General features: G+C 46.4%; 1 protein-coding gene across 3 annotated transcripts; it reads left to right on the top strand.

Annotated features, from left to right (window-relative positions):
• Positions 1 to 1,064: 1,064 nt before the first annotated feature.
• On the top strand, positions 1,065 to 22,634 carry cfap97 (cilia and flagella associated protein 97). 3 transcript variants are annotated; one of them, XM_037532618.1, is made up of 5 exons: positions 1,065 to 1,240; positions 7,087 to 8,130; positions 12,737 to 13,026; positions 21,049 to 21,257; positions 21,702 to 22,634. In XM_037532618.1, exons 2-5 carry the CDS (start codon positions 7,113 to 7,115, stop codon positions 21,766 to 21,768), a joined length of 1,584 nt encoding a protein of 527 aa, XP_037388515.1. In that variant the 5' UTR covers positions 1,065 to 1,240; positions 7,087 to 7,112; the 3' UTR covers positions 21,769 to 22,634. The 3 variants fall into 3 exon arrangements, with proteins under 3 accessions (XP_037388515.1, XP_017537238.1, XP_037388514.1); XM_017681749.2 differs by having other exon boundaries at positions 1,065 to 1,374; positions 21,049 to 21,175; XM_037532617.1 differs by having other exon boundaries at positions 1,065 to 1,374.
• Positions 22,635 to 24,629: the final 1,995 nt, after the last annotated feature.

Here is a 24,629-nt window from a genome sequence, read left to right as displayed (position 1 = left end):
GAACTACAAAGACCAGCTATACAGTAAGTGGAGCTGATAAGATGGACAGAGAGGTGGTCATGATGTTAGGCCTGATGGGTGTAGATGGTTGATGTAAAGTACAGTGCAGATCACAGAGGTCAGTACCGTTCATTCAGCTCATGGATATTCAGTTCTATCTGCAAACATTAAAACGGCACACAACTGAAAACAATAATACAGCAACAAACATAAATGAGGGCATTTAAAAATACACATTTAATACATTTTGGCTATCTGTAAACATTGCAAATATATATTTGTTGTTTTTTTAATAACATATTTCCATACATTGCAAACACGTATTTGATAAAATAATATTAAAAAATAAAAATAAATCTATTCTGCCGCGTCCCAAACCACACACTTCTGCACTTCGCATGCTGCACTAATGTGCGCGCTTCTAACGGCATTTTCACACACCGTTTAGGGAGCTAGTGTGCGGTTTGGGACGCGGGGTTTACTGAGGAGCCTGGCCGCTTCCTATTTCCCCCATTATATTAAATCAGGCCTGCTGAGCAGCAGAGGGCGCCCGCGAGCGAGTCCTCAGTGAATGGGAGTGAATGGAACTGAACGGCTAAAAACGGAGTTAAAATCGTTTCTAATCGCTCGGATTAGAACTTTCCTTTTATTCTAGACAGTAGAAGGACGGATTTCACTAAAAACAGAGAAAACTCACCGGTTTGTTTCCTTTTTCTACAGCAAACGGGTTTCGGGCAGCAGGAGGCGGGGCTTTAGTAATAGAGCGGGATGATTGACGGGCGAGCGGAGCAGCTCATTGGCTGTTCGCGCTCTCTGACGTCATGAGGCGCCGTTCTAAGCTCCTACAGCTCGAGTTTAAAAGCGCTTTAATATGAAACGGCGGTGTTAAACCGCTTCGCGCTGCTCTTTCACATCAAACGCGTTTCAGCGTCTATAAACTACGATTTTACTCAAATGCTCCATATCAACCCCTTCGTCTGGGACTCGCTCGGGAGCGCCCCCTGCCGTTCCCCTGATACGGGCCCTTTAGAAGGGACCGCTCGCGGAAGTGACGTTGCCTAGTTACCGTCGCTAGACAACCCACACAGCCGCCTGCTCGGAGAGGTAGCCAGCCGGCTAGGCTAAGAGCGGTTTCCGCGCAGCGGGTCAGAACCGAGCCCGAATGGAGGCCATCCGCCTCTCCGCTCCGATTCTCTGCGGGACGGCGCCGGTTCTCCGCCGCGGGGGTTAAGCTGTGGAGGTGAGGCCGGGCTGGGGCGGTTCTGTGTTCGTGTCACGGTGTTTAGTGTGGTCGCAGCCCGTTTCTGAGGCGGGGAAGCCGGCGCTGGAGCTTCGACTGAGCGGTTACAAACATCCGTGTTCCCACATCTGACGGTGTGTTAAATCTGTGTGTGTGGGGGGTGTCTGTGTGTAGGTGTGTGCGTGTGTGTTTGAGAGGTGTGTGAGGTGTGTGAGGTGAGTGTGTGTGTGGGTGTGTGTTTTGAGGGGTGTCGAGTGTGTGAGGTGAGTGTGTGTGTGTGTGTGTATGTTTGTTTGAGAGGTGTGTGTGTGTGAGGGGTGTGTCGTGTGTGTGTGTGTTTGAGAGGTGTGTGTGTGAGGGGTGTGTCGTGTGTGTGTGTGTGTGTGTTTGAGAGGTGTGTGTGTGAGGGGTGTGTCGTGTGTGTGTGTGTGTGTGTGTGTGTGTGTGTGTGTGTGTGTGTGTGTTTTGAGAGGTGTGTGTGTGAGGGGTGTCTCGTGTGTGTGTGTGTGTGTGTGTGTTTGAGAGGTGTGTGTGTGTGTGTGTGTGTGTGTGTGTGTGTGTGTGTAGTTACATCTTCACTGCACTGTGTGTTATATTAGGCGGTTTCTTTAACGCCGTGTTATTTATCTCATTGTGTGGTGGAGACCCTGGGGGGACATGTGGATTCCTTTTTAATAATGTGTGGCCACAAATTAATACATTGAGGCCAAGAGTTAAGATTCTGTTGACTCATTGCCTCCATGTGTTAACTAGTGGCCTCAATATAGCAATGTGTGTTCTTAGCATTTTAATGTGTGGCCTCAGTATAGCAATGTGTGGTCTTAGTATTTTAATTTGTGGCCTCAGTATAGCAATGTGTGGTCTTAGTATTTTAATTTGTGGCCTCAGTATAGTACTACAGAGCCCTGCTGGTGACATCCTACATAAATAAAAATAACACATGACTTAGTAAGGCATAGGAATGAGATAATTAATTTGTGGCCATGACTTACTGAGACATGGGAACGAGACCCTAATGTGTGATCACTACTTAGTAAGACATAGGAACGAGACCCTAATGCGTGGCCACTACTTAGTAAGACATAGGAAGGAGACCCTAATGGGTAGCTACGACTTAGAAAGGTGTGGGAATGAGAAAATGAATATGTGGCCATGACTTAGTAGCGCTGAAATGCGTAATGTACATGATCTAGTTGTGTGTTCTGCTGTACACCAGAGAGCCTCTCAGCCAGCTGGCACAGATAATGTATAACCACCTGGTTGCTAACCAGCCTGTCACGCATAGAAACCGTTCCCCAGGCGTCCTTCAGAGAGATGTCCTGGGTCATTTCCCATCACTCTCATTAGACCAGAGTTACCTGCTCCAGTGCAGGAGAGCCAGTAGTGTCTGTCCTGCTCTAACACGCCTGAGTAGGTGCCCACCCGTTTGTAGACGCCTGCCCACCCGGCATTTCTCCAGAAATCAGGGGTTTAGTAGGGAGTTTGTTCCTCTTCTGCTGCAGTAACCAGCCTCTGCTCTTCTGGGAAGGCTGTACACTAGATGGTGGAGTCTTGCTGTGGGATTTGATTGAGCATTAGTGAGGTCAGGTTGATGTTGGATGGTCAGTTCTGGGTCACTCCAACTCATCCCAAAGGTATTGGATGGAGCTCCATCACTCCAGAGAACGCAGTTCCTCTGCTCCACAGGCCAGCGCTGAGGGCCTTTATACCCCTCCAGCCAGCGCTTGGCATTGAGCAGGCTCATGTGTGGTTGTTCTAGGGCGTCCCGCTCTGTTGGCAATGCTTTTCTCTGGAGTTTATACCTGTGTGTGCACAACTCGACACCTGGATCACAAAGGCTGCACCTTGAAGTAACGGAATTCACTCGTTAGAAGGAGGTGACGGTAATTTAAATGATACGTTCGTGGTCCAGCACTGTTGACATGAAGTAGCGCTCTGTGTTTGTATGTTCATAAACCAAAATATTCCCGTCCTTTCTCTGAATAGTAGATCTTTGTTCGCTAGCGTTCTTTGGTTCAGACGTCCAAGTGGTGTTGAAAGTAGGTATTTTCTGTCGTATATGTTTATACACGCATACGTTAGTATCAGTTATTTACCCAAGACTGTTGTCTGGGTACTTTTGGACATATAGGCTACATCCACATTACCAGGCTGAAGTGGCACAGATCAGATTTTTTGCCCTGATGTGACTCAGATCTGATGTTCAGGGCTGTGTGGACACACATCTGATCTTTTCAAATCGGACCTGAGCCACTTTGCCTACATTCGCTTTACAAACCTCAATGCTCAAGCCGATCTCTCTGACTCAATGGTTCTCACTCGTTTAGGTCAGTGACTCAAATCGGTCATTAATGTGATGAACCGTCCTGAAATGACCCTCATGAGCTCCTCCTACTCAGTATCACTGCATCATCAGCACAAACGAGCAGAACGAACTTCGCTGAGAAGATCATTAACTCTGATCAGCTCTCAGCTTCGTTATTAGAGCCAGACGGATGAGAAAAAGGTGAGATGAGCTGCTTTTCCACCGTTTACAGGCTTTAACGTCTGTTCGGCGCTGTTGCCATGGTAACGCTGAATGATGGTGCAGAGCAGTGGAAAAAAAGCTCATGAATTCTGATCTGAGCATCACATTAAGGTCACACAGCCACAAATCAGATACGTGTAGGACTGAAGATCAGATCTGAGTCACATTAGGGCTAAAGATCAGATTTGTGTCCACACAGCCCTGAAAACATCAGATCTGAGTCACATTAGAGCTAAAGATCTGATTTGTGTCCACACAGCCCTGAAAATATCAGATCTGAGTCACATTAGGGCTAAAGATCAGATTTGTCTAATGTCAGGGGTCATTTCAGGACGCCGGTTCATTCACATTAATGACAGATTTGAGTCACTTATTGTGAACCATCGAGTCAGCGAGATCGGATTTGAGCAAGTGGCTTACAGCACAACGGGACCTGGGAAACTTGTCTAATCGGGCTGATGGAAACAGATCCGTGCCATGAGGAAAACCCGAGGGAATGGCGCATCTCTAAAATAGACCCACACCATGACGCAGGGAGTTCACTCAGCTATTCCCCAGATTCCGAGCCTGTGTTGGTCTCTCGGAGCTGCTGTGTAGGTGCAAGGCTCTGTAGAGAGTAAAGAGCAGTGTAATGATGGTCCTGCTGGAAGGACTTTCAATTTCTGCACAGTTTAGTGGATAGATGTAAAGAGATCATTCAGAGTGGTTTGGTGTGAAATGCTCCATTCTAGAGACACTAGTCTGAATTGTTGACAGAGGTGCTGATGGGAACCAGACGTCTGAATCATTTATTGCCTCTTTCTTTGCCTTAGCTTTTAGTTTTTATGTTCACCAAGTGTTTACAGGCATAGCAGTAATGAGAAGTCCAGGGAGATTCACTCGAAAGAGGCCCCGAATGTTCTGCAATAACTCTCTCTAGCATAAAGTAATCAAGACGAAACAATGTGCAATGAGCTCCTTAGTATATTGATGTTGCCAGAAGAAAACCTCGTATCTCCAAAATGGTAACTTCCCAGCAGAAGGAAAAATATACTCTACTTTTAATGTAAGTCAATGGAACCAGACGTCTTTCCAAGTCATTTTTAGGCCGTTTCTTTTGGCCCATTCTTCATGAAATTTACACATAATGTAAAGAGCAACAGGCTTTGGAGATTTTTACATTTAGGGCATTTGGCTGACGCTCTTATCCAGAACGACTTACAACTCGATCATTTTACACAGGAAGGCCAAGATGGTGTTAGGAGTCTTGCCCATGGTCTTATTGGTATAGTGTAGGGTGCTTGCCCTGGTGGGGGATTGAACCCCAGTCTACAGCGTAGAAGGCAGAGGTGTTATGAGTAATAGTGTTACCCACTACGCCAACCAACCACTACACTTCCAGCATCGCATGTAATGCAATCGGTTACACACGTCAAGGTACGTAACGCATTTTTTTGGTTCAGATTGCTTAATCCTAACGGAGATACAGCTAAATATTCGGGGCCTCTTTCTAGTGAATCTCCCTCTATAGTAATAATAATAAGAACGGTAACACTTTCTGTGAATGTCACGTTTGTAAGCATCTATGAACACATTCATAACATGTTATAATGCATTCATAAGGCATCATAATCATGGCTATTAATATTTATTAAAATGCATTAAACATTATAGCCATGCTTATTATTTATTATGAATTGTTAACATATTTATAAGTACTGTTCATAACACATGATAAGAGCTCATAAGCTGTATTAATCCGCTCTAAGTAAAGTGAAGCGTACTGGACTAAAGCCGCCTCCAGGGTTTAGACTGAGCCTTCAAGTTGAAGTGTTTACTGAAGGATTTACTGAAACACTAAAACACAATAAAGCTCATTACAGGCTTCAAATGTCAGAGTTTAAACTAGAGCAACATCAGAGTTTCACCCAATGTGGGAAAGTCAATGTGCACCACTGTTAATGTTCACCACCGTTAATGTGCACCATTGTTAACGTGCACCACCGTTAATGTTCACCACCGTTAATGTTCACCACTGTTAGCCTGGCACTGACTTAACACTGCATATCCCGCAAATGCAGCCCTAACAGCTCCAGCTCTGAGAAATAAAATACCGGAAACCTCAGGGCGTAAACTTTGTATTTATTTTTATGCTTTATGAATGCATTATAACATGTTATAAATGTTTGTCTAGATACTTACAAACGTGACATTCATAGAAAGTGTTACCATAAGAACAATATCAAATTTTTCTATAGTTTTATTTTAAAATTGCACCACCACTGATGCGGACGCGAGAGCTGACGCTGATAGCTTGTGAGTTGGAGCTTAGTCTTTAGTCAAATAAATAAACGTTGTGAAAGCACAGATAGTAAAAGCTGCAGTCGTGGTTTATTGCCGTCTTTGACTGTAAGTAAGAGCAGAATTCTGAATGTCACGCGGGCTTTTCCATCCAAGGCCATGGTGCCTGTAGCTGCTTAGCTTAGCCTGAGGCCTTTTTGTCTGAGGCTGTTTCACCTGAGGTACGAGAGCTGAGACACAACCGTGTTCTTCTCGAGAACTGAAGCCGCTTTGCCCGTCTGAATGTCCTGAAAGGTTACCCGTTAGAGCTGGGCGATATAGCGAAAATCTAATATTTCAATACTACAATAATACAGATTTTCACTATATGTGAATTGCCACAATATATTGATCAAAAACTGTAAACACAGCGATTTATTTATTTTTTTAATCCAGTTAAACTGCAGTTGGTCAGTTCTACAAGCACTGACGACATACATGATATAATCAGAAAAGCATGTTTTATTGTATTGTGACATTAGGTCTTTAGTTACGCAGTAACACCAGTGACGCGACTCCTGGGGGACTTTCATTATATATTTTATAATATTTATTTGCCATTTGTTTTCTTTATGCCATTTAATCTGTATATTCCATAGTCATGTGTAGATTATTGCAGTTAAATTAGCAGAACAACATGTTTTACCTCAAAATATGGCCTCAGCCTTCACACACGACTGTGGGGACGAGCTCTTCTGTGGTGATTAGAATTCTAGATGATTGGTTTATGAATCCATGTTACTAAATTGAGACTGAAGAAGGTGTAACTGTTAAAATAATTTATTGTTTTATTTGAAGTTTTAATTTTTTAAGTGTAATATATCTGTAAACGTTAGGGACACAAAAAGGGACCTTTCTGTAGAACCACTCAATCACTCATTGCAGCGATTTTCATTGAAATTAATGTAAATTTCTCTCATGAAAATTTGCTGGTAAACTCAAGTGTGACTGGGTCTTAAGATGAGTCCTGTTCTGATTCTGTCTTCTTCTGTCTCTTTAGAAAGGAAAGGAAGGAAAGACCGAGCCATGTTCAGTCCAAAAGAGCTGGAAGGCGAGGTGGATCACTCGTTCTTTGACAGTGACGGTGAGCCAGGAAAGACCATCCACCAGGATCCAGAGGAGAGACAGGGCGACCAAGTGAAGAACCCCAGTCAAACTGAAACCTCTCAGATGGGCAGACAGACTAAAGACGGTGGAAGAGTGCAGGTAGAGGAAAAGGAGACCGAAAAAGACGCTGTTTTGAAAGCAGAAAGTTTGGAGGAAGTTTTTTCCAGCCTTCAGATTCAGACTGAGTCCGTGGGTCATTCTGACCGCACAAAGGAAAGAAAGGAGGACGATTCCGAGAGCAGTGCTGTGAAGGAAAGGAGAGAGGCGGAGTCTGGAAGAGACGACTCGGATGCTTCATCCAGGAGGTCCTCACCGCCGCCCCGCTCTGAGAGCGGCCAGTCGGATGACTCGTCCAGCGCCCGCTCCTACACCTCTGTAGAGCCGCAATCTGATTCGTCGGCTGAGGAGGGAGAGGATGATGACGGTGGAGTTCTAAAGGATGATGACGATGATGGATACAGCGACACTGAGAGCGACAACAACAGAAGAGAGGAACCTCCAGAACCTCCACCCTCCAAACATCCCTCAGAAGCCTACAGAAAGTCTTTAGGAAAGTTCCGGAGCCGTAGCCGTTCGTCGTCGTCCGATCGGGAAAGCTCACTCGGCGGGGATGGGGGAAGCCCGGCCCACTTGCACAAGCTCTCAGCCACCCAGGCGACCTCGTCGCCACGCCGACGGCCTCGTTCGGGTCCGGCCAAACAGAGAGAGAGAACTAAAGGTTCAGAAACGGCAGAGTCTGAGGACACGGTGACGGACGTTACTCCTCTCTCCACTCCTGACGTTAGCCCAGGACAGTCATTTGACCTGACTCCACCCACTGAACCCTTGGTTACAGTTACTGCGCCACAGCGGCAGGACGTTACTGAGGAGCCGTCGGTTACCGAGGTGGACGCGGTGAGGAGGAAGAGCTCGGACACGGATGGGGACGAGAGATCTGGTGGGTATATCAGGATGTTTTAAAGCGATAGTTTGTCTATTCACACTTCTGTTTTTCATACGTCAATTGTACACTTTTTAAAAAGTTGATTCTTCAAGGGTTCTTTAATACGAACAGGAGTTCTACATTGAACCATGAACTCCCAAAGAACCTTTGCATGATTAAATGGTTCTTTGCACTGTGAAATGGTTCTTCAGGTTGAAGGAGAATGGTTCTATAAAGCACCAAAAAGCTTTCTGGTATTATTATGATGTCAAGCTTGTAACAGTAGCAAAAAACCCATTTGGGTGCTATGTAGAACCCTTTCAATAAGGTTCTAAATAGAACTAGAATCATATACAACGCATTCTCCATCAGTCTGAAGAACTCTGCAATTTCCCTTTGGGAACAATGAAGTTCTATCTGTCTATCACTCTGTCTCTCTCTGTCCATCCATTTGGCCATGCAAAGAAGCCTCTAATCATGCAAAGGGTTCTTTGAGTGTTCATGGTTCTTTATAGAACAATTGTCTTTACTAAAGAACTCATCTTTTTAAAGAGTTTAGTAATTAAGCCGAGACTATAATGTGGTTTCTGACTGTATGACAGGCTGTTATCTATAAAAACGGACAAAAGTACAGGCAGTATTTAGGCTTCAAGAAGTCTTTTTATTTTAGTTCTAGTTCTCATTAAAGTTTGACAAGGCAGCGTAGAGCAGCGTAAAAACATCGTTTTCAAACAGTGAAAACTGAAATGTGTCAAACATTATAGCATCTCATAGGCAGAAGCATAAAAATACCAACATAAACCCTAAAATATCTGGGCTGTTTAATAAAGAAATTTAAGAGCACCAGCAATAAAAGAGAGTTCATGTCTTTCAATGCATTGGCACTATATTACCTCTGCTAATAAGGCGAGTAAGTGGGTGTCGAGGCCGTAGGCAGAAAATCATGCAAGGGGGATAAACCTTCCTTGTGTATGTTGCTAAGAGTGGGCTGAGTAGCCTTGTCGCCCCTTTCACTCAACGATGGAAAAGATGTTGGAATGCTGATGATCCTACAACATCGTTTCTGGATCCTTTCCAGCTCCTCAAATAGCTCTTTTCTGCTGACATGGTGCCGGTGGCAAAATCACAAACCCTTCTGTAAACACATCGGTTGTCAGCTGGAAAAACAGTGCCATTCCAGAACCATAAACTTGCTGGCCTGGAAGCAAGGAACTCTTGATGCAGGTGGTGGAAGGGCGTGGTGCTGCCGTCCCCACGTAAAGTTGTCGACACCACCGTTTGGAGAATGATGAGTGAAGACGGTAAAAGCAGCATCAAAACATATCAGTGGTCTGTGGAAGAAACCAACGAAACCAACTAAGCAAACTGTCAAGCTTAAAAGGAAGTTGTCTTCTGTTTCAGGGCTAGGCAGCACCCACATCCAGATATCTAACAGCTCGGCTCTCAAGCCAGCGGAAACATGGGCCTGTTCTTGAAGGGATCGCCAGTTCCTGGGAACCAGCACCACCTCTGCACTGGCATGAGCACTGGCACTTTGTTGATGGTTGGTGTAGTGTACTGGGTAACACATCTGTAGACTGGGGTTCAGTCCCCCACCTGGCCAAGCACCCTACACTGTACCTCTAAGAGTCCTTGGGCAAGACTCCAAACTCTGCCTTCACCTACCTGTGTAAAATGATCAAACTGTAAGTCGCTCTGGATGAGAGTGTCTGTCGAATGGCGTAAATGGTGGTAAAGATGTCTTTTCTCAGTCCACCGTACTGGGCTAGAATACTCACGGACTGGGCGAAGAAAGGTCAGGTATGTCTGTTTAGAGCATCACATGGAAGACGGGGTTCCTTTGGCAACACTAAGGTAATGGATCCTTGACCTTATCTTTGAGAGCAAACAGTTAATGTGGGCATCCTGAGAAGAAAAGATGATATCTGAGCTGCAAGCAGGTTAAAGGTGGAGACTCTACAGATGTTTGTCCAGAAATTATTGGAGATGGAGGTGGAGAGAGAATGTTGTCCCCTTCCTGGCACTGATTACCATATCCTCAAGTGAAAACTCCTGTCCCCTTCAGCCACACGATCCAAGGCCAAGTAGAGACCATGTCAGGAGCTCTGCGAGTGTAAGGTCATCAGCATAGTTCAAAGGGTAATGGGGGCAGACGGCAAGTTAATTCAAGTCAAAGTTTATTTATGTAGCGCTTTTTACAAAAGGTGATGTCACAAAGCAGATTTACAGAAAAGTCTGTGTCCAGGAGCCCATGAGCATCCCCAGTGGCGACAGTGGCAAAGAAAAACTCCCTAAGGGCAAGAAGAAGAAACCTTGAGAGGAGCCAAGACTCAAAAAGGGAACCCATCCTGCTCTGGTTGACACTGGAGATGTGAATCCAGGCTGTAGATGCAAGTGACAGAGCAATGGGGATAATTGCTCACTACTGCTTTTAGCTGTATGATGTTCTTTTGTCCATGTTTATAGACAGCAGTGTGTTTAATGCCCGCTTGTAATGTTTGGTGTATGCACCCAAAACAGTCACAAATCATTTTTACATGACCGACTCTCTTTATTACTTTGGTGTAAAGAGGCTGTCAGTGTGCCTTTAAGACTGATTAAGGCTACGTCCACATTACCAGGCTGAAGTGGTACAAATCTGATTTTTGCCCTAATGTGACTCAGATCTGGTGTTTTCAGGGTTGTGTGGACACAGATCTGATCTTTAGCCCTAATGTGACTCAGATCTGATGTTTTCAGGGCTGTGTGGACGCAAATCTGATCTTTAGCCCTAATGTGACTCAGATCTGATGTTTTCAGGGCTGTGTGGACGCAAATCTGATCTTTAGCCCTAATGTGAATCAGATCTGATGTTTTCAGGGCTGTGTGGACGCAAATCTGATCTTTAGCCCTAATGTGAATCAGATCTGATGTTTTCAGGGCTGTGTGGACGCAAATCTGATCTTTAGCCCTAATGTGACTCAGATCTGATGTTTTCAGGGCTGTGTGGACGCAAATCTGATCTTTAGCCCTAATGTGAATCAGATCTGATGTTTTCAGGGCTGTGTGGACGCAAATCTGATCTTTAGCCCTAATGTGAATCAGATCTGATGTTTTCAGGACTGTGTGGACACGAATCTGATCTTTTCAAATCCGACCTGAGCCACTTTCATATGTGGATCAGATGCGTATCCAATTTGTGGCTGTGTGACCTTAATGTGACGCTCAGATCAGAATTCATGAGCTTTTTCCCCCCACTGCGCTGTGCCATCATTCAGCATTACCATGGCAACAGCGCCAAACAGACGTTAAAGCCTGTAAACGGTGGAAAAGCAGCTCATCTCACCTTTTTCTCCTCCGTCTGGCTCTAATAACGAAGCTGAGAGCTGATCAGAGTTAATGATCTTCTCAGCGAAGCTCGTTCAGCTCGTTAGTTTGTGCTGATGATGCAGTGATTCAGTCACGTGACGTTGCTGAGTAGGAGGAGCTCATGAGGGTCATTTCAGGCCGGATCATCACATTAATGACTGATTTGAGTGACTGACCTAAACGAGTGAGAACCTTCGAATCAGAGATCAAATTTGAGCAACGAGGCCTGTAATATGAACGCAGCTTAAATTAAATCCGTTTTGATTGTGTATCACTTCCTTATGTCCTGAATGGGTGGAGCCAGTCTGCTGTAGGCTGAATAGGCGGATATTGGTTTTTGTGACATCACAGATGCAGTAAATTCAAAACAAGCTGTTTTTGTGATCAGCTTCCATACGTGGACCAGACGGTGGACAACACGTTTTTATGTACTGCATCAAACTCTCACTTCAAAAAAACAAGGGACAAGTGTTGAATGTGAGATGTGCCCGTTACCAGCTCATGTTGGGACAGGTGTACAGTTACCATTATGCACATTGTGCCTACATTAGCCTTGTAGCTTCAGCGCAAAACTAAAGTAAACTTTAGACTCTGAATATGTTTTGGCTGATCGGCTGCATTTCAGAAAGTTGGGGAAACTTTGTCAGTCTAGTGATAAATCCAGAAAAAGGAAAGTTTTCTTTGAGGGCTAATTTGCCCTATAACACCCTGCCTCTGTATTTCTAGCAATATCTTTAATAACAGAGGAACCTGGTCTTAGGTATAAAAGTCTTCATATGTTTAAATGAACTATTGGTTTACACTATATTTCCAGAGGTCCTCACTCCCCCATCCAAATCATTGAATTCAGGTGTTCCAGTCTCTTCCATGGCCACAGCTGTATAAAGCCGAGCCCCTGGGCCTGCAGACTTCTTCTACAGACATTAGTGAAAGAATGGGTCGCTCTCAGGAGCTCAGTGAGTTCCAGCGTGGTACCGTGATCGGACGCCACCTGTGCAGCAAGTCCAGTCGTGAAATTTCCTCACTAGTAAATATTCCACAGTCAACTGTCAGTGGGATTATAACACAGTGGAAGCGAACTCAGCCACGAAGTGGTCAGCCACGTAAAATGACAGCGGATGCTGAGGGGCATAAGTGCGCAGAGGTCACCGACTTTCTGCAGAGTCCATCACTACAGACCTTTGGTAGTATAGTGTATGTGTATATATATTCTTTCTACATTCATTCCTTTGCCTCTTTCTTTTCTTTCTTTCCTTCCCACCCGTGGCTCTAGCTGTGCTGAGTGCAGGCAGGCGGGTGGACAGCGTGTTGGTCATCTCCAGCCCTAGCAGTGCGTCCAGCACCAGCTGCGGCGGCCGGCGCCGGAAGAACTTCTCTTTCACCGACGAAGAGGTGCGGCGGATCGAGCGCGAAAACCAGCGCCTGCTGAGGGAGCTCTCGCGCTCCTCTCCACGCTCCCGCAGCGGCGGCTCTGCCCGCCGCAGTGCCCCACCCACAGCCCGCCTCTACCACAGCGCCCTCAACAGGCAGCGCGAGCAGCAGCGCATCCAACGAGAGAACCTGGTCAGTGTGTCATCTCACTCAGCTCAAAATACTTTATTAACCTCCTCAAGACGAGATGTTTCATTACACACTTCAAAAAAATATGGTTCTTCAAGGGTTCTTTAGTAAAGAAAATGGTTCTGTACAAAACCATGAACACTCAAAGAGCCCTTGGCTTGATTAAAGGGTTTTTTGCATGGTTTAAGGGGTTCTTCAGATTGATGGAGATGGAGTGCTGTGGATGCTTCCATATAGAGCCGTTTTGAAAATAGTTTAATATTGTAGCAACAGAAGAACCCTTTTTGTAACAGAAGAACCCTTTTTGTAACAGAAGAACCCTTTTTTTAATAGAAGAACCCTTTTTGTTGCTGCATAGAACGCCTTTCAAAAAGGTTCTATATGGAATCATATGCACCACATTCTCCATCAATCAGAGGAACCATTTCACCATGCAAAGAACCTTTTAATCATGCAAAAGCTTCTTGGAGTGTTCGTGGTTCTATATAGAACCATTTCTTTTACTAACCCTTGAAGAAGCATTTTAAGAGAGGGTAAACAAAAATCTCATATTCTTGCTAGCAGAAATTGGCATTCTTGTTGAAGAACCATCTTTTGTAAGAGTGCGTGTTCTCGCACTGGGGGTGCATCGGTACCGATGCTGGGTGTTGTTCCTCTAATGTCCACTAGAGGGAGGACATGCTTTACCTTTTTTTAGCTGTGTTTTTGGATCAATGCAGAGAACCAACATGTCATCAGGGGGTTGATGCCAGTGCTGTTGCCTGGGCTTAGCGGAGACCGTTATTATTGTAGTAATAATAATAATAATAATAATAATAACCATGACAGGAAAGTAGTCGGCCATCAAGAGCTGGTCTTGTGTGAAGTGCATGTCTGTCTCTGTGAGTGTCTGAGCGCAGGAGGAGCTGCAGATCAAGAAGAGAGGCCCATTCCCGCTGTCAGACGGGCAGAGACAGGTGGGGGCAGTCTGTGAGCGAAAGTGTTCACCCCCCTCGCCCCGCGGTGCAGTCATTCACAGCTAATCCACTCCTCTGCTTCTCTACAGTGGCGAGAGCCAGCGACAGGTCAAAAGGCCCTGACTTGGCACGGCGGTAAAGCTGTGCTGAAGGATGTGCAGAGAGAGGATGATCTAAACCTGATTTAGGTTAATGTTTCGCAGCGACGCGGCGAGTGGGAGATTGGAAAGGCTCGTATTTACTAAGGCTGGGAAGCTTTTCCTGAAAACAGCCAAGGAATCGATTCCATTTTGTATGTGTCTTAAACTGAAGCCCTATGACAACATTGTTTCAGGTGTGTGAGTGTGTTTATGGGAATTTCTGACCGTTTTTCCAGAAGCACATTTGTGAGGTCAGACACCGATGTTGGACCTCTTTAGGCCCACAGGAACCCAACCGTGCACCAACCGTCTCCAACAGGTGTTTAAGGTCGTCGTTTAATACTCTGTCAGGTGTTGTGGTAAAAAAACATGGACACACAAAAGGTTTTTTATCCAGTATTCTCAGTTCTTCTCCGTAGCTGATTTGGGAAGCGTCTCACGGAGGCGTGTAGGAGTAACGTAGATAAGGGTCTGAATATGAACATTATTAACAGAACACAAATCATTTCAATCACATTCAAAGGGTCATTCAGGGCTGATCTGCTGTGCTGCTGCTCCAGGGTGACCGTCTAAGAGGCAGAGCTTGATTGGGGACTTGAAGTGCGCCTCCCGGGACCTGATTCAGGCTAAAATGACTCGCTGGAGATGATTGAGTAAGAAGCTGATTGGCTGAAGCATTTGTGCTGGTTGCCTCAGTGCATTGTCACCACATAAACATTGTTTTATCAAGATAACGTTTGTTTTGTAGTGATAGTGGCATAAATTCTCGAGATCCTGAGATAAAAAACGAATAAAAATAGCTGGTTGTCATGTATGAACTGAGTGAAGAGCCCATGCGGATCTGTGTGGATAAGCAGTGCTGTGTGCTCAGTCAGAGCGAGAGCCTGAAAGGTGTGTGAAGGTTATGAACGGTGTTAAAGTTCTCAGAGTTCTCCGAGTCTCGTGGTGTCGTTCTTGAGTAATAGTGTGGTGGCTGTGCAAGAAGGGGACAGATTGTACTCAGGCTTGGGGTCTCTCTCTCTCTCTCTCTCTCTCTCTCTCTCTCTCTCGCGCGCTCTCTCTCTCTCTCTCTCTCTCTCTCTCTCTCTCTCTCTCTCTCTCTCTCTCTCTCTCTCTCTCTCTCTCTCTCTCTCTCTCTCTCTCTCTCTCTCTCTATTCTTAGTTCCAAGGAGTAACCTGACCTACCCTCTGACCATTTTAACCCCCCTTCCTTCACACACTCTTACACTTTCGCCTTTGCTTTCTATGCCCCCCCCACCCCCCCACTGGATCTAAGTGAATGATCCAATGCGGTGTTGGGCCTTGTAGTTCAGTCATTTTTACAGTGGACTCGAGTAAAGGGTTCTCATCATTAATCATTAGTCTATATGGTTCTCAGTAGCATATAAACAATTTGTATTATCCTACACTGCATTTTCAGTGCTTGCAGTGGCCAAACATGACTGACCATGTGTAGATAACAAGCCGTGACCACCAGGCTGAGCACCATCACTTAGTACGGCTACTGTAACCTCCAGGCTGAGCACCATCACTTAGTACTGCTACCGTAACCACCAGGCTGAGCACCATCACTTAGTACGGCTACTGTAAACACCAGGCTGAGCACCATCACTTAGTACGGCTACTGTAACCACCAGGCGGAGCACCATCACAGTACGGCTACCGTAACCGCCAGGCTGAGCACCATCACTTAGTACAGCTACCATGACCTCCAGGCTGAGCCCCATCACTTAGTACGGCTACCATGACCACCAGGCTGAGCACCATCACAGTACGGCTACTGTAACCTCCAGGCTGAGCACCATCACAGTACGGCTACCGTAACCGCCAGGCTGAGCACCATCACTTAGTACGGCTACCATGACCTCCAGGCTGAGCCCCATCACTTAGTATGGCTACCATGACCACCAGGCTGAGCACCATCACAGTATGGCTACTGTAACCTCCAGGCTGAGCACCATCACAGTACGGCTACTGTAACCTCCAGGCTGAGCCCCATCACTTAGTACGGCTACCATGACCACCAGGCTGAGCACCATCACAGTACGGCTACTGTAACCTCCAGGCTGAGCACCATCACAGTACGGCTACCGTAACCGCCAGGCTGAGCACCATCACTTAGTACAGCTACCATGACCTCCAGGCTGAGCCCCATCACTTAGTACGGCTACCATGACCACCAGGCTGAGCACCATCACAGTACGGCTACTGTAACCTCCAGGCTGAGCACCATCACAGTACGGCTACCGTAACCGCCAGGCTGAGCACCATCACTTAGTACAGCTACCATGACCTCCAGGCTGAGCCCCATCACTTAGTACGGCTACCATGACCACCAGGCTGAGCACCATCACAGTACGGCTACTGTAACCTCCAGGCTGAGCACCATCACAGTACGGCTACCGTAACCGCCAGGCTGAGCACCATCACTTAGTACAGCTACCATGACCTCCAGGCTGAGCCCCATCACTTAGTACGGCTACCATGACCACCAGGCTGAGCACCATCACAGTACGGCTACTGTAACCTCCAGGCTGAGCACCATCACAGTACGGCTACCGTAACCGCCAGGCTGAGCACCATCACTTAGTACAGCTACCATGACCTCCAGGCTGAGCCCCATCACTTAGTACGGCTACCATGACCACCAGGCTGAGCACCATCACAGTACGGCTACCGTAACCTCCAGGCTGAGCACCATCACAGTACGGCTACCGTAACCTCCAGGCTGAGCACCATCACTTAGTACGGCTACCGTAACCTCCAGGCTGAGCACCATCACTTAGTACGGCTACCGTAACCTCCAGGCTGATCACCATCACAGTATGGCTACCGTAACCTCCAGGCTGAGCACCATCACTTAGTACGGCTATCGTGACCTCCAGGCTGAGCACCATCACAGTATGGCTACCGTGACCTCCAGGCTGAGCACCATCACAGTACGGCTATCGTGACCTCCAGGCTGAGCACCATCACAGTATGGCTACCGTAACCTCCAGGCTGAGCACCATCACAGTATGGCTACCGTAACCTCCAGGCTGAGCACCATCACAGTATGGCTACCGTAACCCCCAGGCTGAGCACCATCACAGTACGGCTATCGTGACCTCCAGGCTGAGCACCATCACAGTATGGCTACCGTAACCTCCAGGCTGAGCACCATCACAGTATGGCTACCGTAACCTCCAGGCTGAGCACCATCACAGTATGGCTACCGTAACCTCCAGGCTGAGCACCATCACAGTATGGCTACCGTAACCTCCAGGCTGAGCACCATCACAGTATGGCTACCGTAACCTCCAGGCTGAGCACCATCACTTAGGACGCCTATCGTGACCTCCAGGCTAAGCGCTGTCACTGAACATGAGCTACATACTATAAACTACAGCTAACTAGGTCAAGCACTAACTGAGCTAAGCTCTATCTGGTAGCACTAATGACTAGGTGTAGCACTATCACTTAGCGCCGTCTCTTAGCGCTGTAAGCTATCCTAATCTCTATCATTCATCACTATCAGCTGTCAGTTAAACTACAGTAACTCGTAGTTACTCATCACCCTCACAGCTCTGTCTCATCAGTTTTTGGTTTCATCATTTGTTGAAATGTAAAGTTGTGGTTGAAAATGCCTTAATTTTATTCTTAAAAGATATGATTTAATACATCGTTTTTGACCAGTGCCATGGTCATCGTGAACATATGCCCATGAACATGTAGTTCCAGACTGCTGTTGCACTGCTTTATTGCATAAAGACACTGCGGTGAGATGTCATCAGATGTCAACAGGATCCCGTTGAAGGCTTCCTGAGTTCCCCCAATGTTGGTGGAAGCTCCTTCACCCTTGCTCTATTTCCACTGACGCTGTTCTGTGTCTTTCTGCTTACCGTAGGGTTTCCAAAGCACTTCTCGCGCCGTCTCCAGGAGACATGACTGCTGGTGACATTCTGATCCCAAGCCTCTGGTTATTTATACCTTCAATGGGTCACGCTAAACTCGCTACACCCTGTTCTGCCGTTTGGTACAGCCGCTGGAACATAGACCTGTGATCTTGTAGCCCCTGCAGCAGTTTAGCCCCGCCCATTCCTGTTGAATGGGGAAAATTAAACATGCTGCTCCTTCAGTTTAACCCTCAAAGGCCCAAACATTTAGAGGTTAGAGGTTACACATTCTCCTTATAAAGTTAAAATATATCCACCCACCCACTCATCCACCCACTCATCCACCCACTCATCCACCCACTCATCCACCCACTCACTCATCCATCCACTTACCCACTCATCCACCCACCGATCCACCCACCCATACACCCATCCATCCATCCACCCACCCATCCCTGCACCCATACACCCACCCACCCGTCCATGCACCCGTCCATGCACCCGTCCATGCACCCATCCATACACCAACCCACCCGTCCATGCACCCATCCATGCACCCATCCATGCACCCATCCATACACCAACCCACACATCCATGCACCCATCCATACACCCACCCATCTGTGCACCCATCCATGCACCCACCTATCTATCCACTCACCATTCACTCACCCACTCACCCTTCCACCCACCCTTCCACCTCCAGGCTATAAAGAGAGGGGCTGTTGACCTATGCACATTCCTGCTGACCTCTAGAAGCCTGAAGGGCAGGGAGTGATATGGACAGTGGGCTTAAACTATCTGACCAGCAAGTGCGTCACAGCAGGGCACCATGGGAACTCTCGACTGAGCTCTGTCATGTTAGCCCCTTAAATGGTCGTGAGCGACCGGTAGCCCATTCGCCTCATTAAGCTCAGGCTCCAAAATGAGAACGTTCTCGGAGCGCCTGTGGAAAATGAATATTCAGTCCACTTCTGTATTTATGCTGCTTGAAAACGTCGCTAAAAGCGGCTCCAGCCACACAAAGTAAAAAGGGCCAGTTCGTTGAAATCACCGAAGACCTGCTGATCTCAGATCTGCTTGCTGATTTTCTGGGTGAATTGGAGAAACTTCGTCTTACGGAAGCGCATCAGATATTTCAAACTTTGGAATTCATTGCTTATATTACAGTATTGCTTCTGTAGGTATTGATCTTATTCCAAAGAAGAACTATGCAAAATATGAAGTGAGTGACTTGAGCCAAATCATATACCGTCACAAAACTGTATTAAAAATCCAATGGCGTATGAATTGCAGCTTCAGAGAAGGAACTAGATGTACAACTAGCATTAATAGATCCTCGGGGTTCCTCTGAGGGGTTCAGCTGGCCTGGGAGTGTGTTTGCGCTGAGTGGCAGGTGGTATAAACTGTAAGTCGCAGAATTGGAGGTATATTTGATACGTTAATATGCCCTGACCCAAGATACCAACTTCAGATTTGGTAATTTGTTATTTTGATTGTGCTCTTTTTTCAGAAGTGTACATTGCTGATTTTCATTGAGCCATAAAACGAAAACATGCATCCTTTTATCTTCCGTTTTGGTAATTAAACATATCTTAAAGACTAATCCCTGTAAATCTCATGTGTCTAGCTTTAATTCTTAAAAGCGATGACTTATCAGAGTTTCCTTTTCGATAGTGCTCGTTTTAAAGGGCCCGTTTTCCTCAGTTTGATGTATTATTCACTCCTCAGTCCATAAAAGTTAACTTTCCCTTTATTAGTCCCATAAAGCGGAAATTCACGCTGCGCTGGTACGAGTGGATCAGACACAGCAGTGCTGCTGGCGTTTTTAAACACCTCAGTGTCGCTGCTGGACTGAGAATAGTCCACCAACCAAAAATATCCAGCCAGCAGCGTCCTGTGGGCAGCGCCCTGTGGGCAGCGTCCTGTGACCCCTGATGAAGGACTAGAGGATGACCAACACAAACTGTGCAGCAGCAGATGAGCTGTCGTCTCTGACTTTACATCTACAAGGTGGACCACCGAAGTAGGAGTGTCTAATAGAGTGGACAGTGAGTGGACACAGTCTTTAAACACTCCAGCAGCACCGCTGTGTCTGATCCACTTATACCAGAACAACACACACTAACACACCACCACCACGTCAGTGTTACTGCAGTGCTGAGAATGATCCACCACCCAAACAGTACCTGCTCTGTGAGGGTCCATGGGGGTCCTGACCACTGAAGAACAGGGTAACAGAGTATCAGAGAAACAGTGTAGAAACAAGGAGGTGGTCTTAATGTTATGCCTGATCACTGTACACACTAGTGAACACACACAAACACACTGGTGGACAGTGAGCTCACTTGCCTGGGACAGTGGGCAGCCCTATCCACGGCGCCCGGGGAGCAGTTGGGGGTTAGGTGTCTTGCTCAAGGGCACTTCAGTCACACATTGTCGGCTCAGGGGATCCAGCCGGCGACCTTCCGGTCACGAGGCTGGTTCCTAACCTCCAGCCCACGACTGGCCCCATATCTGTAAACTTAGCTGGAAATTTGAATTGATGGTCCTGATGTTCACCACCTAATTCAGCCTACAGTCCGTTGAATACAGCCAGTGGTTTAGCTCCGCCCATTCACACTGAAGTTCTGGATGGACTGCTGTTTGAATGAGGCCCCGTTACAGGACAGCTAATGGGAAAAGAGCTCATTTACATATATTTCTTAAAGATACAGTAACATAAACCACCTGTTTAATTCTAAGGAGTAAAAGATAATGTAAAAATGAGTTATGACCATTTTATGATGCGTAAAACCATTATTAAACGTTTTTAAATGGGCAAAAATGAAAGTTATACCCACTTTTAAAGCCTCGACAGTTCAAAAACGAGAATTTTGCACAGTCTATTGGTCCGAGTTGGTCAGTCAGGAATGTTTTATGGATTTGAAGTGGCTTAGCCCAGGATATAACAATAGGAGACTCATGTGAATAAAAGCACATCCTTTATGACGTTTAAGAATCGTTAGAAATAAAGGTAGTTTGATTCTCTCTGTGTCTCTGTGTGTGTGGTAGGCCTTCCTGAAGCGTCTGGAGTCAGTGAAGCCCACTCCAGGAATGACCCGAGCAGAGCAGCTATCAGACTACCAGCGCCAGGCCGGGTACCTCGGAATACCTAACCCACTTACGAGACCCACTTCAGGTACAAACACACCTGCCCCTCTGAATCCTCACCTGATTCTCAGCAGAGCCGTCTCGTCCTGCAGGTGCACTGCCATTCGACGGTGGGTTCAAGGCTTCTTTAGTAAAGAAAATGGTTCTATACAGAACCATGAACACTCACTGAACACTTTACGTGGTTAAAGAGTTCATTGCACCATTAAAAGGTTCTTCACTTTGATGGAGAATGTGTTGTATGTGGTTCTATATGGAACCTTTTTGAAAAGGGTTCTAAATGGCACCAAAAAATCAATCTTTTAATGCGACAATGTCAAGCTTGTAACAAAGGAAGAACCCTTTTTGGTGCTATATAGAACCCTTTTCAAAACGGTTCCATATGACACACGTTCTCCATCATTCTGAAGAACTATTTCCCCATACATAGACCCCTTTAATCATGTTCATGGTTCTATTTAGAACCGTTTTCTTTACTAAAGAGCCCTTGATGAGAAAGATTTTTAAGTGTGCAGGAACAGAATCACTGGTCTAGCATTTTGATTTCTCTACAGGCAGGGGATCCAGACCCTGCAGTACAACCAGTCCTCTCAGAACCAGGCCCGATACAGCGAAACCTAGCAGAACCACAGCCCCACGACCCGCTTGGTCCTGATCCAGAACCGCAACCCCACAATACACCTGGTCCTGATCCAGAACCACAGCCCCACGACCTACCTGGTCTTGCTCCAGAACCACAGCCCCACGACCCAACTGGCCCTACTCCAGAACCACAGCCCCACGACCCACCTGGTCCTGATCCAGAACCACAGCCTATTAACTCCTAGCCTAGCCTAGTCCCAGTCTCCCAGTTACCCTTTCTTTCACTGGACATTTTCTACAGCACAGAACCTGAAGGACTCTGATGGACAACAGGACCACGTGAATGTTCTAGGTAGGGCACTCTGCTGTCTGTTCATCAGCTAATTATTGTTTTTTGTTCTCTTTTTTTGACACTGGTTGCTTTACAAGAGAAAACCTATTCATTTTAGCCAAGTTAAAACATGAAAAAGCCAAATCCTGGTTCTAATCACTCGCCTCACTGTTCAGCTGAGCTCCTTTGCTGGCAGTGCCTAAACTCGGAATCTGATGCCAACCTACCGCCCAGTCCTTAAGGAGAAATCCCACTGGTTTTTAAAGCTTCTTCATAATTCAGCATTTACGGTGTAAACAGAGTCATTCAGAGCAGTTTGGTGTGAAACCCTCTGATAAACTTAGAGTCAGAACTGTTCACAGTGGTAGTGATAGGAACCAGACGTCCAGAAGACTCGTGTGGGTTCTCTGGTGGTTCTGGATGGTAAATAAAATGTCTATATCTGTGTTGTAGTCATGGCGACGTCTGGTTCCCATCACCACCACTGTAAAGACATCTGAACCACTTCACACCAAACCCTTCACGAGTGGTCATCGTAAGATGGTAATAATAATAATAAATATAATAATAATAATGCCGTAATGTTTCTCAAGTGACTTCAACATGCAGGTCCTAGACTCTAAATAAACTGGTTTAAACATGAGCTAGAACTTACGGCGGCGTTTTAGGGCCACTGTTAATAAAAATTAAAATAGTAGACTCAAAAAAGTCGTAATATTTCAAGAAAAAAGTCGTAGAATTCCGACTTTAAAGTGGCATTAATACCAAGAAAGATCACAGTAAAATGAGGGGCGTTGAGGTGTTTGTGGAGTTAAACAAAAAACGTAAAGAAACACTCAGCCTCTCCGTCTCTCCTGCTCATCAGCTCATCTTGCACTGGTATTAGTGCAAGAACCAGCTGAAACGGCTGAGCTGGAAACTGTTTATCTAGAATAAAGAGCCGGACGGACTCGGAGGAAACCGTCTGTCTGTGTTGTTGAAGGAGAACCTCAGGCAGGGTCGTCTACACGGCTATCGGGGTCTTCATCCCCCCCATTCAAAAGAGGGCATGAAGTTTCACAGACAGTGAGGATGAAGATCAAAATGATCCACACATAGACGGGAGTGAGTGGAGCTCCGGGGCCAGGACACCAACCGAGACCCCAACGCGTTACAGCAGCCCCCCTCTACAGTTAGCCCCCCTGCAGTTAGCCCCCCTACAGTCAGCCCCCCTGCAGTTAGCCCCTCTACAGTTAGCCCCCCTACAGTCAGCCCCTCTACAGTCAGCCCCTCTATAGTTAGCCCCCCTATAGTCAGCCCCTCTACAGTTAGCCCCCCTATAGTCAGCCCCCGTACAGTCAGCCCCCATACAGTCAGCCCCCGTACAGTCAGCCCCTCTACAGTCAGCCCCTCTACAGTCAGCCCCTCTACAGTCAGCCCCCGTACAGTCAGCCCCCGTACAGTCAGCCCCCATACAGTTAGCCCCCGTACAGTCAGCCCCCCTATAGTCAGCCCCTCTACAGTCAGCCCCCCTATAGTCAGCCCCTCTACAGTCAGCCCCCCTATAGTCAGCCCCTCTACAGTTAGCCCCCCTATAGTCAGCCCCCGTACAGTGAGCCCCTCTACAGTTAGCCCTCCTATAGTCAGCCCCTATGCAGTTAGCACCCGTACAGTCAGCCCCTCTACAGTTAGCCCCTCTACAGTCAGCCCCCGTACAGTGAGCCCCCCTATAGTCAGCCCTTCTACAGTTAGCCCACCTTATCCTCAAAATATTAGGACTTTCTTCTGGAAGTCCACTGTTTTATCACCAGTGGCCCTAAAACGCTGTCGTGCATCAGAAGCTCGTCCCATTGCCACACAGTGAACCGCGAGTGATGATGGGTATGAGCGGCTCTCGGTTCCAGGCCTGGGCGCTGTGCAGGTTACGGTGTTCCTGCTCCTACATGCACTGAAGGCCTTGACAAGCAGCTTCTGAGGTGAGTCCGTGGCTAAGGCTGTGTAGATGCGGTCGTATGCAGAAGTTTGGGCGCCCTGGGTCGATTGACGTTTTGCTGATTTTCTAAGTGAAAATAAGTGAAAATAACTCGTCCTCCACAGAGAACACACTTCTGCACGTTTTAGAGCACGATTACTGTGGATTTGCTGAATTTAACATTAAAAACATAAAATAACAAAAATAAAACATTAAATGTGGTCAAATATAGTTATAGCGCTTAATATTTTCTGTTTTATTTTTAATATGTTAAAATTAGCATAAATATATATATATATATATATATATATATATATAAATGATGTGCTGCAGTTGTCACATTTAAGTGTGTTTTCACTTATTTTCACTCAGATAGGCGACAAAGCCAGATTGACTGGGCTGTTTAAACGTTTGCATGCGACTGTATCCCACAGAATTGTGGCCCCTCGTTTTGGCCTCGTTAATCTTCATAGCGCAGCTGTAAAATCACTGTATATTGCACTCGTGTCCTAAGTGAAAATAAGTGAACGCACCCTCTACAGGCAGCACACTTCTGCACAGTTTAATACAGGGTTGCTCTTTATGTGATAAATTTCATATTGCGACAAAGAACATGAA

Source organism: Pygocentrus nattereri, chromosome 22, assembly GCF_015220715.1.
Source record: "Pygocentrus nattereri isolate fPygNat1 chromosome 22, fPygNat1.pri, whole genome shotgun sequence".
Lineage (NCBI taxonomy): Eukaryota > Metazoa > Chordata > Actinopteri > Characiformes > Serrasalmidae > Pygocentrus > Pygocentrus nattereri.
Note: the sequence above shows the minus strand (reverse complement) of the source record. Positions and strands in the feature narration are given on the sequence as shown.

Bases quoted from the DNA above. Each gene is read 5' to 3' on its own strand.
- cfap97 (XM_037532618.1), top strand. From the start codon at position 7,113: ATGTTCAGTCCAAAAGAGCTGGAAGGCGAGGTGGATCACTCGTTCTTT. The intron at 8,131-12,736 runs GTGGGTATATCA...CCGTGGCTCTAG, and splicing joins GGATGGGGACGAGAGATCTG to CTGTGCTGAGTGCAGGCAGG. The intron at 21,258-21,701 runs GTGGGTTCAAGG...ATTTCTCTACAG, and splicing joins AGGTGCACTGCCATTCGACG to GCAGGGGATCCAGACCCTGC.